Raw genomic sequence first — 16,321 nt, forward strand, 5'->3', positions numbered from 1 at the left:
GATGTGAAGGAGCATTGTGGTGTAGATGTGGATGTGATAGAAAGCGTTAGGAGAAATACAATGAGGTGGTTTGGCCATGTGGAGAGGATGGAGAGTGAGAGACTGATGAGGAGAGTGTATGTGAGGGAAGTGGAGGGGGGGAGAGGGGAGGGAAGACCAAGGATGAGATGGAGGGATGGAGTGGAGAGGTATATGAGAGAGAGGGGTATGAGCTGGGAGCAGGGCAGTAAAATGGCGGGGGACAGGACGACATGGATGCGATTTGTTTGTGGCCACCCCTCACTGGTTTAAGGTGTCTGGCAATAGATAGATAGACAGAATTTCCAGCAACTGTCGGGAAGCTGTTTGCTGGTGTTGGCATTTGATTTAGCTTCCGATTCATAGAAAACATCAGCTGTGCCATTGCCAGTCTCAATCTGGGGATTTTTGAAGAGGATGCATGGTGCCATTTTTATGTATTTGTGTTTGACAGACTTCATGTGATACATAGACAAGAAGCAAGTTTCCATTGATCCCTTTGTTACCATCATATCTTTTAGTATTCTATTATCCTTTACCTTGAACATCTCTATTTATCTATGGGAAAACCTCTACTACGGTCGTGATTGACAATATGACATAAGTTTCCTCTGGTATCATTTGACACCTAATTTTCCCACAGACAGTTTGAATTCCCATTTTAAGTGTAGATAGCAGTATGCAGTTGTCTGTGTAGTTCATTTGGTACCATTTGTAGTATATGCTTATATTTTTATGCAGTATTATTTTCATTATAAATTATATTTTTGTCTGGAGAATGCAGAAAAATGTGTACAGAGTAATTACATTCATTTTCTGTTGGTAATACAAGGCAGCGGACAATGAGGAAGCTTGGGATCGAGAAGTGGCTAATTTGGGTGGTTATGGCCATGTATGTGGGTGCTCGCAGCCAGGTAAGAGTGAATGGAGATTTGAGTGATGAGTTTTCCATGAATGTTCGTGTGCATAAGGTGTCAGTTTTGAGTCCCTTGTTGTTTATCATGGTACTTGAAGCCCTCTCACATGACTTTAGAAATAGACTCTGTGGAAGCTGCTGTATGCTAATTATTTAGTGCTGATTGCGGAGAATGAAAGGGAGGCGGAGGAAAGATTTAGGAAGTGGAGAGATGGTATGGGGCAGAAGGGCTAAAGAGTAAATGCAGATAAAACAAGAGTGATGATATCTAGGGTTGGTGGTGGTACTGTCAAAGAAGAGGGAGAGTGGCCATGTGCAGTTTGCCACAAGACCATGGGAACTAATTCCATCTTGTGTAGTGTTTGTTATAAGTGGGTGCATAAGAGATGTAGTGATATTGGAGGTAGACGGCAAGATAATGCTGATTTGATTTTATGTGTGCGGTGTGTCAGTGAGAGCTGATGGAGATTGTCAGGCATGAAAGAATTGAACTTGCTGGTGAGTCTCCTGAGTGTGTGGAAGAGTTTTGTTATTTGGGAGACATGTTATGTGCTGGAGGTGGGGGTGGAGCTAGCTCTGTGGCTAGGGTGAGGAGTGGTTGGAAGAAGTTCAGGGAGCTGTTACCTCCCAACATTGAGAGGGCTCTCCCTAAGTGCTAAGGGATCTTTGTATGCAGCATGTGTTAGGAATGTAATGCTGTATGGTAGTGAGACCTGGACAGTAAAGGAAGAGGATATTCGCAAGCTTAAATGTACAGAAATGAGAATGATTAGGTGGATGTGCAGTGCGTCCCTGAGTGCAAGGCCTGGAGGGGCTGGGTTTACAATGGAAGAATTGAGAGGTAGGATGGGACTGGAGTGTATTGGTGACGTGATGAGGAGAGGTAGATTAAGGCGGTTTGTGCATGTGGAGGGGATGAGGGATTATAATTGGGTGCAGAAAGTGAGAAGTGTTAATATTAGGGGTGGGATTGCGAGGTACATACCAAAGAAGACCTAGGACGAGGTCATTAAGTGTGACTTCAGGTCACTTCCCTGTTTCATATCACTGCTTTCACTGAACAGGGAGGCTGCCATAGATCGAGCAGCATGGAGAGCCGCCATTAGGTGACCAAGGCCGACACATGCAAGCACGTTGGAGCCTTCAGTAATGAAATGAAACGAAACGAAACGAAAGTTAGGGATCAGTTTTTGTGACAGTAAAATTACCAGAATTCCCATTAGGTAGTAGCTGCTTGGTTTTCATCAATCCAGAGAGGTACCGCAAAGGAGTATGATGTATGGCTACAAGCATTTTTCCATAACTGGTCACACAGTCAGCACTCCAAGGCAGAGAACTCAGCCAGAAGAACAGTATGTCGGGGTCCAAGCTGACAGTCACACTATGTTTATTAAAACTCTTATCACTTATTATAATTTCTTTTCCCGACAGTTTCCAGCAACATGTGGGAAATATTAAACATGGTTTTGGCTTTTTAATAATTATTTATTTATTTATTTATTTGAAGTAAATGAAAAGATTTTCATAGTATAAGCCTGTTGTGTTGTCTATCTATCTATCTATTGCCACACGCTTTAATCCTTACATGTAAGGGGTGGCCACAAATAAATCACCTCCGTGTTACCCTGTCCCCTGCCATTTCACTGCCCTACCCCCTGCTCACACACCCCTCTTTCATATATGTGTCCACTCCATCCCTCCATCTCATCCTCAGCCTCCCTCTCCCACTCCCCCCCTCCACCTCACTCACATACACCCTCCTTGTTAGGCTCTCACTAATCCTTTGCACATGGCCAAACCACCGCAGTGTATTTCTCCTTATGCTTTCTATCACATCCACATCCAGATCACAACTCTCCTCCACTTCCTCATTTGTCGGACTGTCTCTCCATGTACAGTAACTCCACATGCCCCTCTCAAATAACTCATTTTCACTGCTCTCACTCTTGACTTGCATCCTTCCATAAGGTCCAAGCTTCACTACCATACTTTAGAATTGGTACCACAGTGCTGTCATGCAGTGACCTTTTACTTCAATGCTCACTTCCCTGTTTCATATCATTGTTTTCAAAGAACCAGCAACCTTTCTTCCTTTATGTACCTTTTAAAGCACTTCATCCTCCAAACTTCCATCCTCAATCATCACATTACCCAAGTACTTAAATGCACTCACATTTTTCATTTCCTCATCATCCAGCCACACTGTATATTCAGTGACACCATTTCTCTCGAAGACCATAACTTTACTCCTCCCTAAATTCACCTATAGATTCCGTTTCTAACACACATCCCAAACTTATTCACCAAACGTTGCAGTTCACCTTTGTTTTTACTTAACAATGGTATCATCTGCAAACAACAATACATGACATTTCTAAACGCTGCCCTTTCTCATTAGGGTAGCTTCAACATCCACTGCTCTACTTTGTATGTCTTTTATAATCCCATCCATATACAGATTGAACAACCATGGAGACATAACACATCCCTGTTTCAGTCCAACATTCACATTTAAAAATTCACTCAGTTCACGATCCACATACACTGCAGCCTTAGCACCCTCTTGAATAATCTGTATGGCATTCAGGAGCTTTCCATTTACTCCATATATTCTAAATATTTTCCACATTCCTTGTCTGTCCACTCTGTCATATGATTTCTCCAAAGCCATGAAGGCCACATACAACTTCTTTTCTAGAAACTTTTCCACTAAAGACCTAAGGATGAATATCTGATCTACACAACCTCTTCCCTTCCAAAAACCTCCCTGTCCATCTCCAGCTAATGCGTGTGTTATTTCCCAATCTCTTTGAATAACTGTACAACCGTATGTTTTTCTTATTACATTAAGATAACAAATGCCCCTGTGATTACCACACACTTCATTTTTCCCTTTTCTTCTGTACAAGGGAATAATTATGCCTGACTTCCAATCCTTCGGGACTCAGCCTTCCTCCCAGGCCAGTCTGCACATCATCCATATCCATTCTACTACTATCTCTCCCCCATGCTTCATCATATCACCACACACTCCATCACTTCCTGGGACATTTCCCATTTTGGCTTTCTTCATTGCTTCCACTACTTCCACCCTGCTGATCTCTTCCTCCCTTCTCATCACCCTCCTTCTACCAGGAATTCACTGGCCTCTTTTACTTGCATTAGTTTCATTCTCTACATTTAACAGTTCCTTAAAGTGTTCTCTCCATATGCTCACATTTTCTCCCAACTCCACTATCAGTCTACCATTTTTTATCTTGCACTTCCCTATTAACCTCTTTATCACCCTGTCTAACTCTTATTACCTCCTTCCAGACCATTTTCATACATTCCTTCCATTATACACTCAAAGTCCATCGAAATTCCTCTTCCACTCTCTTCTTACTCTCTTACTAATGTTTTCACCTTCCTCTTCCTCTCTGCCTATAACTATCTCCTCCGTCTTTTAATTTCCTTCATGCCTCTGCTTCCCATCCACTCATTATATTATGCTTTCTTCTCTTGTACCACAGCTTGTTTCACCTCCTCATTCTACCAAGCTGTTCCTCACACCCCCTTTCGTTGTCTTTTCACCCCACACTCATGCTCACATGCTGCACAGATTTCTTCTGTGAAAATCTTGCACACAGCTTCCACCTTTCCCATCTGCTCCAAATCATATGTACCCAGTCGCCTCTCTACTTCTCTCCTACAATCTGCCTTTTTTTTCCATCCTCTTGCAACCTTTCTACTCTTCTTGTATGGACTGCTTCCTCCTGTCCTTCCTTACTTCTGTTCCTCCATTGCATTTGAACCTTGACTTTCACCACCACCAAGTGGTGGTCAGAAAGTCCACTCCCCCAACCTCAGTATGCTCTTGCATCCATTACATACTTTTTCATTCTGTCATCCACACCCACATAATCAGTCTGTGCCCTCCATTCATTCACCCTTCTCATCACTCACCAAGCATACCTGTGGGTCATTTTGTGCCTAAGGAGGGTATTGTCTGTCCCCAACCCCCTTCTCTCACAAATGTCCACTAGAGCACTGCCATTTTCATCCACTTCTGCAGGCACACCCCACTCGCCAATGCTCCATCCACCTTCACATTCCCTACTTTTCATTTCTTATCTCCATTCAGAAACACTCTCTCATTCCTCTCAAGCTTTTCCATGCATGCTGCCACATTAGCCCAGAAAGCTTTTTTCACTCTGCTTGCATGATTTTACATTGGTGCATACATACACGCACAATCGCCCACATTTGTATGTCCACTTTCAGTCTTAATCAAACAATCCCTGACCCAACTGAACCATACTCTCTTATATTTTCCTTCCATCTGTTGCGCACAATACTGTACTTACACCCCCTTTTGCCCTCTCATTCTCGCCTACTTCCATGCATATACCCCATCCATACTACCACTCTTTCACACTCCCAGCTCACCATTTTGTCTCAGACCACATATGTCACTTTTGCACCTGCAAGCACCTGGACAATCTTTCTTTCACCTCATTGTTTGCACTCCTTACATTCTATGTTGCAATACGTACCATGTCTTTTGTCCTGTTCTTGGTCGTCACTGTTTTTATCGGTCCTAATCCGAGACATCTTGTTTGAACTGTATTTTAAGTTGGTTGTTTTCTAGGGAGGGGCACTAACCTTCAGCCAACCCATTTGTTGACACATAGAGAACACGTGTTGGTTGTTGATAAGATTACCACCCATCCTATTAAATGATTTCATGATTTACAGGAAATCATTTGGCTTGTCACTCTGTGTAGTTACCCAAAATAGAGTACTGCTACACTGAGTGAGTGGATGATGGATGCCCCACCGATCTTTATACATAGTGCACTCAATTCGCAAATTATACTTTTCCGAATAGCAGTTTCATGACGCAAAGGAATGTTCCTATGCAAGGAGTCTTACGATTTTACTGAGAGTTTCGCGAGGCCCGGTGGCGAGTGATCACACACATCCACATCTTCTCAGTCACTTGTTCACAGCCACCGCCACCATGTTTTTGACGTCATATCCCACGAAACTTTGTATTGTTGTGATCTCACGCTCACAGGACTTTCTCTCTGTGTGTGTGCGGGACTCATCTGTGGTGGCGGGGAGCAGTGAGGGGACAGGGGGTAACTAACCACCGCTCCCAGCCTCCAAACTCATCTTCAAGCCTCATCACGCGGTTCAGCCTGTGTGTCACTGTTAGTAAAGTTTTTGGTATTACAATTCAGTAATACAATACAGGCAGACCCTGGTTTACGATACCCATAGATGCGATACCCTGGAATAGTGATGGTGGGAGAAATACCACCCTACCTCGCCTGTCGTAGGCATACCTCCAGTTTTGCAAATTTTTTTTTTTTTTTTTTTTTTTTTTTTTTTTTTTTTAAGACTTAAATTTTGTGTTTTGTTGATTTATAAACTGTTTTTTAGACTTAGATTAATGTGTTTTAGTCATTGGTGGAGTGAAAACTGTCATTTGGGGTACAGATTCTCTCCCATCAGACAAGGTACAAAGCAGTGTGGACAACTAGGCGACTCAGCAAAGAATAATTTGCATTAAACCATTGAACATCTAACTTATCATGGAATACGTAATAATAATTTTAAATATCAGTAATTATGAACGCCTTAAAGAGTAGATACAGTAACCCCTCCAATATCCGGATCAATAGAGCCATCGGTAGGTTCGGATATTGGTTTCGTCCGGATATTGGGCCCCAGCTTATGGACTTGTACTTATGGACCCTAACTCAGAGAAACACCTATACAACTCCCTCCGGACATGCATAGCACCTATTTAACACCCAAATCACACCAATAAGGCACATAAATGACTGAAATAAATGCAAAAGAAACATAAAATGTGGGTTTAGAAGTATGTTCATACATTAATAAACATTCTGGTACTTATGGACTCTAACCGAACCTAACTCTGAAAAACACATTCCTACTGCACATGCATGAGGTAAGTATAGTATGGAAAAAAGTACAGTATGACACATTCTGGTAAGTATAGTATGGAAAAAAGTACAATATGAAACATTCTGGTAAGTATAGTATGGAAAATAGTACAATATGAAACATTCTGGCTACTTACAGCAAGTCCCTGGCCACCTCGATGAATAACCGCCTCCTTTCGGACTCTGACAGTAAGAACGGTTTCCTGAAGCACTTGCACTACACTCTTCCTGAAGTCTTGCACTGAACTTAGTCACTAACACACAGAAGTCCGTTCTCTTCACAGTGTTCACTTTAGTCCAAATAATGTTCCATTTAATTTAAGTGTTGCACATTAACTTTTCCCAAGTTTTTTTAATTTTCCAAAGCCAAAACAAAGAAGGTTAGTTACGTTAAATTTCTTTTCTACTGAGTCTTTTCTCCCAACTTGAAAACCTTAACACAACACACCGTTTTTTTCACTGCACAACACTCAAAATTCCCATGTGGTCTAGTGGAGAAGTTCTTGCTGTTTATTCACTGTCAGAGTCCGAGACTATCACTGGCAGGCGACCAAGGGGTGCATCGGTGGGTCGTGGTGATGGCGTACCGACTACAGAAGACTCTGAAGATAGCCGCAAACTCACATCGAGCGGTGACTCCACTGTAGCTGATGTGCTGGGCTGTGGCTCGGAGCATGAGGGCCTGTCTTGGGGAGGCAACGGAGTGGAACCAGGGCTTGGCACAGCGGGGGTCACGGGCCTGAAAAAACTGTCAATCGTTGACTGACGCAAGGACCGATGATTCTGGCGATTGATGATGCGCTGCCGGAAAGCACGCACTTCCTCCACGAGTCCCAAGGGCCCCATCTCCCTGTCGCAGTCCGGGTGTTCCAGGTAGTCTAGGACGAACTCTAGATGTTCCCGGAGTGCGCTCAGCTTGGGGATGGCTGGAGTAGTGTCCTGCTGAGAGGAGTCCGCATCATCATCGCCTTCGTCGTCAGAATCTTCAAGTTCGGGACTGACACCATCAACCGAAGACGTGATCTCGATATCAGACAACGTCTGATACCCAGGATCGCCCTCGTCGTCGTCCAACCACTCACGAACATCGTCCACATCAACATCGTCGCCGTGCGTACGTAGCCGTGCATGGAAGTCATCCACGTCAAACCCTAGGAAATCGTACTCCACATCTGTTCCGAGAAGCAGACGAGACCAACCATTTTCAAGAGTTTTCACAGGGACTTCCTTCCATGCACTAGCCCAGTTGTACAGCGCAGACTTGATGTTGTAGCGGCGAAGGTTTTCCAAAGTCCGCTTGCCTCGAGTGTCACGTCCTTCCCTGCGCTCGTCCTCGTCCTCGAGAACAACCATCACCTCGTCCAGGAACTTCCGACGGTACAGGCGCTTTGTTGCCACGATCACTTCTTGGTCCATTGGTTGAATGAGAGCAGTCGTATTAGGTGGCAGAAACATGCACCTAATACGGCCATTTTCAGCAACCAAGTCCTTGTCGCACGGGTGGGTAGGTGTATTGTCGAGGAGAAGGAGAGCCTTTACCTGGTCGCGAGGAATTCCCAGTGTCTTCGTCTGGTACTGGATGACCTCCTTGACGAAGTGACGGTGAAACCAGTCTTCGAAAATCACAGCTGTGAACCATGCTTTCAAAGAATGGTACCATACGACAGGAAGGACATCCATCACCCCACGAAGGCACCTAGGCTGCTTTGCACGGCCAACAATAACGGGCTTAAGCCGGTGCATGCCGTTAGCATTGGCACAACACAAAGCAGATATCCGTTCCTTAGAAAGCTTGCGGCCAGGTACACGCTTCTCCGTCTCATCGGCTAGAGTGTTCGTTGGCACCGAGCGATAGAATAGGCCAGTTTCGTCAGCGTTATAGACTTGACCGAGAGTGAGGCCCTCCCTGTCGATCAAGCCTTTCACCTTGTGCCAAAACTCGTCCACTCCATCCTCGTTAGCGTCCAATGCTTCGCCATGTGCTTTACGGTTAGGAAGGCCATGTCGTAACTTGAACGCGAAGAGCCAACCCTCGGATGCCTTGAAGTCAAGGGCGTCGTGAAGCCTTGCAAACTTCTCAGCAGCAGCCTTCAGCTCCGTTCCACGTACCATCACACCAGCTGCACGTTGCTGTCGATACCAAATCAACGTGGAGCGGTCGATCTCTGCATACTTGGAGGTAAACATAACCTTCCTCTCCACGTTGCGTTTGCTTCTCGACGAGAAGTCAGCCGTGTACTGCATGAGCTTGTCTCGGGAACGCTTGATATCGAACAAAGTCGACCGGGCCAGGTTGAACTCGCGGAGAATGCGTGAAGAAGACCAACCCGCATCAACCTTCTCCAATATCTCCCGTTTCTTCTCCAGAGTCAACACCACTCTCTTCCTTTTCTCAGGAGGCGGGGCCATCATCACACACACTAAGAGTAGGGCAGAGAGCAGCAGGAGGCCTTGCAGCAAGTACGGCACCACCACAAAAGTGAGCACGTGGGCAGCCATGGCGAACAGCGTAGGTCCAGTCGCGGTGAGAGACAGGCGGGAAGTGGGGAGGATGCAGCGGCGCTCTATTGGATGTCGGAGGAATGACGAACCAAAACAATGCTCTCACGCGGCGCGCGCGGCAAGTTCAAATTACGGACGGCAAAAAATCGATTTATTTTTTTTTATTTTTTTGGATTTTCGGACCATTTTGGGAATCTTTGATCCCAGGACGATAAGGTTCGGTTAGTGGGGATGTTCGGTTATTGGGCGTCCGGATATTAGAGTGATTACTGTATTTTATTCATTGATGAAAACTGTGACATTGATAAAGCATGTGTTTACATTCGGTCTGTTGAAGAAAAAACGCTTTGAAAATACAAAGGAATTTCTTAATAAATGTTGGAAAATAAGAGAGAAGAAAGTAAAGGAGTTCAGCAACCAGAACCGTAACTAAAATGACATAAAGAGGGGCTGTTGAAAAGGCTATCCCGATCGCATCATCGATTGATAAATCTTGTGTTTACATTCTGGCTGTTCAAGGAAAAAAGCTTTGAAAATACAAAGGAATTTCTAAATAAATGTTGGAAAATAAGGGAGAAGAAAATATAGGAGCTCAGCAACCAGAACAGTAACTAACACAACATAAAGAGGGCTGTTGAAAAGGCTATCCTGATCGCATCATCGATCAGTAACCATGTTCATATTGTTCAAGGGAAAACGCTTTGAAAATACAAAGGAATTTCTAAATAAATGTTGGAAAATAAGAGAGAAGAAAATAAAGGAGCTCAGCAACCAGAACAGTAACTAAAACAACATAAAGAGGGACCGTTGAAAAGACTATCTTGATCGCATCATCAGCCACATCCCCTGTTCAGAGAATTCCCTTTCAAAACATCAACATATCTCCATCACAACAATTCGCATCTTGAAGGAGTCTGCGTCATCCATAAATTATTTTTATGCATAACAGATGTTCATTTAAGTGTCCTGGGATCACCTGATGGTGGGATTGTATACAATGCTGCTGCTTCTTCTCTACCGAATTTGAATACGAGTCAGAGATCACATTCTCCAGTGTCCTTAACTGAGTACAGGAGAGATGGACACTGGTTTAGGCTTAGGTTAGCTTCATTTACAGCTGTTAGGCCATTTAGATTGGCTTTAAACTTTTTGGGGGACCCATTTGGGTGGGTTTAGGACTTGGTTGGGGAGGAAACCCACGGTTCAAAAACGCATCCCTATACTTTACATGTTAAATCTACCCTGAAATACGATACCCCGCCTGGCGATGGGTTTTTACTTAACCAATTGCATCATCGAATTGGGGTTTGCCAGTATATGTATGATTAACTGTAATTTATAGTAGGGGTATTGTGCCATTAATGAGTTGCTAAGGGGGAATGTGGTGGCTGACCCTGAAACCAATTACCGCTTATTACATGTGAATATACGCATGAGTTTCTCTATTTTTAGTTTCGCGACGCGGTTGTGGTACCAGTTAGGTGTGAAACTAGTGAGTGCACTGTATAAGCTTTACGATATTTCACCACTTTATTCCTATATGTTTTATGACAAAAAATTGTCAAATGGTCTTCAAAAATTGTCACTGGTCAAGATACACGAATTTACAAGCTTTTTTTTTTTTTTTTTTTTTTCCCCCTGGTTATTAATTTGTGTCTTACAACATTTGCAGTACTTTATTTACTTACATTATTTGTTACATCAAGTACTAGTACCTCCTTCCCTTATGGACGTTCACCATCTCTGATGAACGTTAAACCTGATTGCCAGATACTCATGCTCTTGTTATCATGCTGAATTGAACATGGCTGTAATCGCAGACGTACCGGGATATTGCCTGAGAAACCGATGTAACTCTGGTTGCCATCTTATTTGCAGTGAATATAATATATTGTTTGCAAAGCCACAACCTTTTTTAATGGATATTACACATCTGACAGTTCTGTTTGATCATTATTATTTTGTTTGGTCTATGATTTGCATGAAAATACCATATCAGATATTTTATTGATACACATTTACTCCTCTGGAGTTGCCATATTACCCTTTAGGGAGTAATGTATTCAATATGGACGGTGGGTGTTAGCGCCGAAGTGGTGTGACATGTAGAGGTGTATGGTATGTAGGAGGACTGCTGGGCCTTGATAGCAGGCTGTGAAGCCTATGCCCAGAGTCGGACACATAAAAAAAAAAATAAATAAAAATAAATAAAATTGCCCACCATTTTAGAACCCCTAGTTGATCAGCATTATGGGAAATAATGTTATAGGGGAGCTATGAGATAGGGTTATGAGAGTGGTAACAGCTCAAGTTATGGAGAGAGGAAATAGGTTTGAAAGAAATGCTGAAGGACAGAATACTTCAAATCTGATTTATGTAAGGGATACTTTGTTGCTTATCATTAGCAGACATAAACTTGGCAGCTTGCTGCAGGGCTTTATGGATGTCTTGTGAGTGTAAAGCCTTGAAAGTTAAGATGGGTTTTCACTGTGGTGAAAGTCAGTTTGTTTTGACTAATCTTGGTATCACATGTTGGCTATCATGCTGATACACGTTTTTGCAAACATTGAAAGTCAGCACAATATTTAATCTTGTACAAGATTAGTCATTGTTCTCCCAAGGCATTTTGACTGATATTAACTTGATACTGACTTCTCCATAGTGTAAACACACACAGCATATTGCCTTCCGAGATGATATTGTGGTCTCCTGTAGTGAAGTAAACAGTTTAGAAGACATAAGATTTATGTAAGTCATATGGATGGCAGAGGTACACACACACACACACACACACACACACACACACACACACACACACACATACACACAAAATAGTAATCTATTTCTGAATCCTTCTTGCTTTATTTGATAATGAACTGAATGTAGTGTTAGAGAGAGAGAGAGTGGGAGAGAGAGACTTTGCTTCTGTGTTTTGGGATCTGCCATTACTCCATTCTTCCTGTGCTTAAAAATAAGGTATGAAAGACAGTTCAGTAGAATTTGGATTTTCCAGAACATTGCATTTACAGTAGTTTCATTTTTCCTATGCTTTAAAAAAAGATATGAAAGAGTTCTGTTGAATCCAAACTTTCCAAAATACAGTATTACATTGTACAGTAGAACCTCTTTGATCCGGACCCCTTTAATCCGGATTTCTGTTATTTCGGACAAAATTTAAAAATAATAGGCTCCAAAAATATGTTGAAAGTAATTCTAAAGTCATTTTCAGTACTGGCGCGGAAAGCGATCGTCATTCGTTTAGTCTCGGATCATGCTAGGTCGCAACATGGGCGCCTGTTTAAACACATGCTAGCATTTGTTCCATCAACTAGTTCACCAACCATTTATATTTTTAAGCTGTATTTCAAAAGTTAATCCTCCTTACCATGCCCCTTAATGCAAGTGTAGCTTCTGCAATGAATAAAGGTGTTAAAAGGAGGAGTTTGCTTACACAAAAATGGGTCGGAATATTCTGCAGTGTTTAATGATTACTGTAGGTTATTTTTTGTACTTAAATGTGCTTTGCTTGTACATCAAACATTAGCTTCTTGCCCATATGGGCATTATCAGTATGCCAAAGATGACAATGTATTTTTTGCCTACATAAGTTTTATTTTTATTCCAAATATTACAGTTAATTAATTTATTTTTTTTGCCTACACAGGCCTTAGTCACTTAATACAATTTAAAATGTAGGCTAGTTTCTTGTCATGGCCTTACCTGTAAATTATGCAATACAAAACTATTGTGCATGATTAGTTTTGTTATTTTAGTATCCTTTCATCTTTTGCAGTTACGTAGGGTTGACATATGCCACATATGTTAATAGTTAACAAACATACCATATGTACTTTAGATAGTTTTTGGTATGAACTGCAGATTACCCTGATGGTCCGGACAATCTGCTAATTCAGACAACCCTTCACCCCATATAGTCCGAATGAGAGAGGTTCTACTGTATTTAGAGAATTGAAGTAGAGACTTGTAGCTATGTGCAATTATAAGTATCATTTTTCTATTGTGTAGATTTAAAAATGTTCTCGTGAATTGTTTATGCCTCTGCCATCTATCATGTCCTGTTCTGATATGCATTATATGTTTTATCAGATTTTAGCAATCACTGGAGATTTAAATTACAGTAATCACTCTAATATCCGGACGCCCAATATCCGAACATCCCCACTAACCGGACATAATCGTCCCGGGACCCCCACCAAAAAAACAAAAAAAAAAAAAAAAAAAAAACTCATTTCACTCTTCACCCTTTAATGTCCTTTATTGTTGTGAATAGGGTGTTAGGAGCTATGCATGTGCAGTAGGAAGGTGTTTTTCTGAGTTAGGCTAGGTTAGGGTCCATAAGTACCAGTCCAGGAGCCAGTCACCAGAATGTTTAATATTGTGTGAACCTACTTGTAAACCCTCCATTTTATGCTTCTTTTGCATTTATTTCAGTCATTTATGTGCCTTATTGGTGTGATTTGGGTCTTAAATAGGTGCTATGCATGTCCAGAGGGAGTTGTATAGGTGTTTCTCTGAGTTAGGGTCCATAAGTACAAGTCCATAAGCTGGGGCCCAATATCCGGACAGGACCACTATCCGGACCTGCGTATGGCTCTATTACGTCGGATATTGGAGTGATTACTGTATTAGTTTTTATGTCCATTCTGTTGCCATGTTTGATCCTTTCTTAAGAAGAAAGGTTAAGAAGATTTTTTTTTTTTCTCTCTCATATTCTAGGACTTATCGGACACATATCTGCCACCTCTCCCATCCCTCTCCAAGACATACACGGGGACCAGCAGTGAGGAGCGTGAAGAGGGATGGCATGAGGGGCGACTGCTGCGGGACCAGTCAGCCCTTACTCTTCTCACTGTTGCCACCACCATGTCTACTGTCCACATCTATGCCTTTGGTCTCTTCCACTGTGCCACTGTTGACTTGAAAGATGCTGTTCCTGGGGCTGGGAAGGTGCTTGATGCTGCCCCCACCCACGACCTGCACATGCTGAGTTGCTTGTCGGAACGGGAATGTGAGAGGGGCAGGGAGGTGGTGCACGTAACAGTGGAGACCATGATTTTAGCCTGTCGCCACCAGGAGCTGCGTGCCCTTGCCTATCGTTATGGACAAATTTATGGTCTCATGACTTATGCTTCTCACACTCTCACTCTTCTTACTGAAGCTTGGGAAAGTATTTTGCTTGAACTTGATCTTAAGCTAGCCTCCTATGCTAATACTGTTCCTGAAGGAGGAGTATCTGCAGATTTTCTTGACCTTTTAGTGTTTGGTGTGTCTTCACCGGAATTTGATATGTTTCTGTCAAACCAGCTAACCGAGAAAGGCTTGAAGAAATTGGGTCATTCCATTGAACTGAGCTACAACAACATTCAGAAATTAGTGTTAAGAAATGTACAAGCAGTGGGTCAGGCACTAGTGTATCAGCTGAGTGCCCTGGTTGGCCTGGCCCGACATCAGCACCGTTTTGGTGTTCTGGGTGTGGAGGAGGATATTGTGAGCAGTGCTGTGAGGGAGGCAGGAGCATTTGTACTGAAAGCAGTGGAGTTACAGCAGGTGATAGATGGATCTCTGAGCACTTTTAAGTCATTCCTGCGATGGGTGTATGTGGTTGTGCAGCGGGTGCGTGGTGAAGCTGTTCCTGAGGAGATGAGCCGTATTACTCAGCAGGAGCTTACCTACATCACCGAGTTTCTCCATGATAGCCTAGAAGACACCTCAGTTGGGCCTGATGGAGAAAGACGTCCACGATTCCGGCTAGAGCGTGTGGGTCAGTACCTGAAGGATGCTCCACTCTCCTCCCCAGTGGATGCTGACATTAATCCTTGGGTAGCTTTTCTGAATGAACACCCAGCACTTGCTGATCACCCACTCATTTTCCCCCATCACAAAGAGCGATCTCTTGTGCAAGAGCACATAAGTCTTGCTACTGTTCTGGATGATATGGCAGGACAGCCAGCAAAGGTTATAAGTAAGGCTGTGAATATTATTTCGTGGGTGCCTTTCATGTCTTTGTCTCCCTCAGCTACTGTAAGTGTGAGTCAGATTAGCTGTCCTCGAGAAAATGCCATGTACACAGTTCTCCTTCCCGGGCCAAAACTTTCAGTACTTTACCTCGCCCGTTGGCTGACAACTGCTGAGCATCTGACACAGGTAGACACAACAGCAGGACCAGCACATCAAGTTGAGGCAGCACCGTTTGTTTTCTCACAGTTGGAAGGCACCAGAGGTTGCTCTCTAGACCAGCCCACCTCACCGTCTCCTCTGTTGCAGTTGATAGGAGCTCAGTTCTATACTGAGGAAACCCTGTCAGTTCTGGCTCAAGATCCCTCTGATCCCAAAACCTCATTTTTCATACAGCTGTGGATGCTTGCCGCTTGTGGGGAACTCAAACCAGTTGCCCTTTTGGGAGGTACATGTTTGGCTGAAGCAGGCATCACACCCAGGGATGCTGGCACTTTGGTGGATTCCAGTGGATATCGACGTTTAGAGGGAGGACCACTGGCTACATTCGCTGTGTCTGGATCAAGGAAGGTGGCCCTGCTGCTGTCTGAGAACCGGCGGCGTGTACGGCTGTTTGAAATGGAAGTGGAGGAGGATGATGAGGATGAGGATGAAGAAGACCCAGCACAGCATGAGTCTATCATGAATGCATCGGGTGCTTCAGATGATCACCAGGATACCTAGTAGGTACAGTTTGAGGCATTGATGACATGCTGAATGCTGCAGGAATTAATATAAGCTTTTGTAAGAATACTGGGTGGTAGGTGGGGGCGCTCACCGTCCACTTGGTGTAGTGCTGCTGTCAGGTGCCTACCCTCTCCTCTCTTCCTTCGTTCTTTCCTTCCTTCCTCTTCTGTCTTTCTTTCCTTCATTCTTTCCTCTTCCTTCTGTCTGCAGGCGACTCTACACTGAG

At 43.3% G+C, this 16,321-nt stretch overlaps 1 protein-coding gene across 1 annotated transcript in view; it reads left to right on the top strand.

Moving 5' to 3' along the window:
- Nucleotides 1-16,101, top strand: part of APC4 (anaphase-promoting complex subunit 4) — a 67,616-nt gene extending 51,515 nt beyond the window's left edge. Inside the window, exon 5 of the mRNA XM_080280798.1 lies at nt 14,131-16,101. Within this exon, the coding sequence (XP_080136924.1) occupies nt 14,131-16,092 (1,962 nt within the window). The 3' untranslated portion in view covers nt 16,093-16,101. The remainder of the gene's footprint in view (nt 1-14,130) is intronic.
- Nucleotides 16,102-16,321: the final 220 nt, after the last annotated feature.

Source organism: Coenobita brevimanus, chromosome 86, assembly GCF_032717465.1.
Source record: "Coenobita brevimanus isolate Jiangsu-jjx chromosome 86, ASM3271746v2, whole genome shotgun sequence".
Classification (NCBI taxonomy): domain Eukaryota; kingdom Metazoa; phylum Arthropoda; class Malacostraca; order Decapoda; family Coenobitidae; genus Coenobita; species Coenobita brevimanus.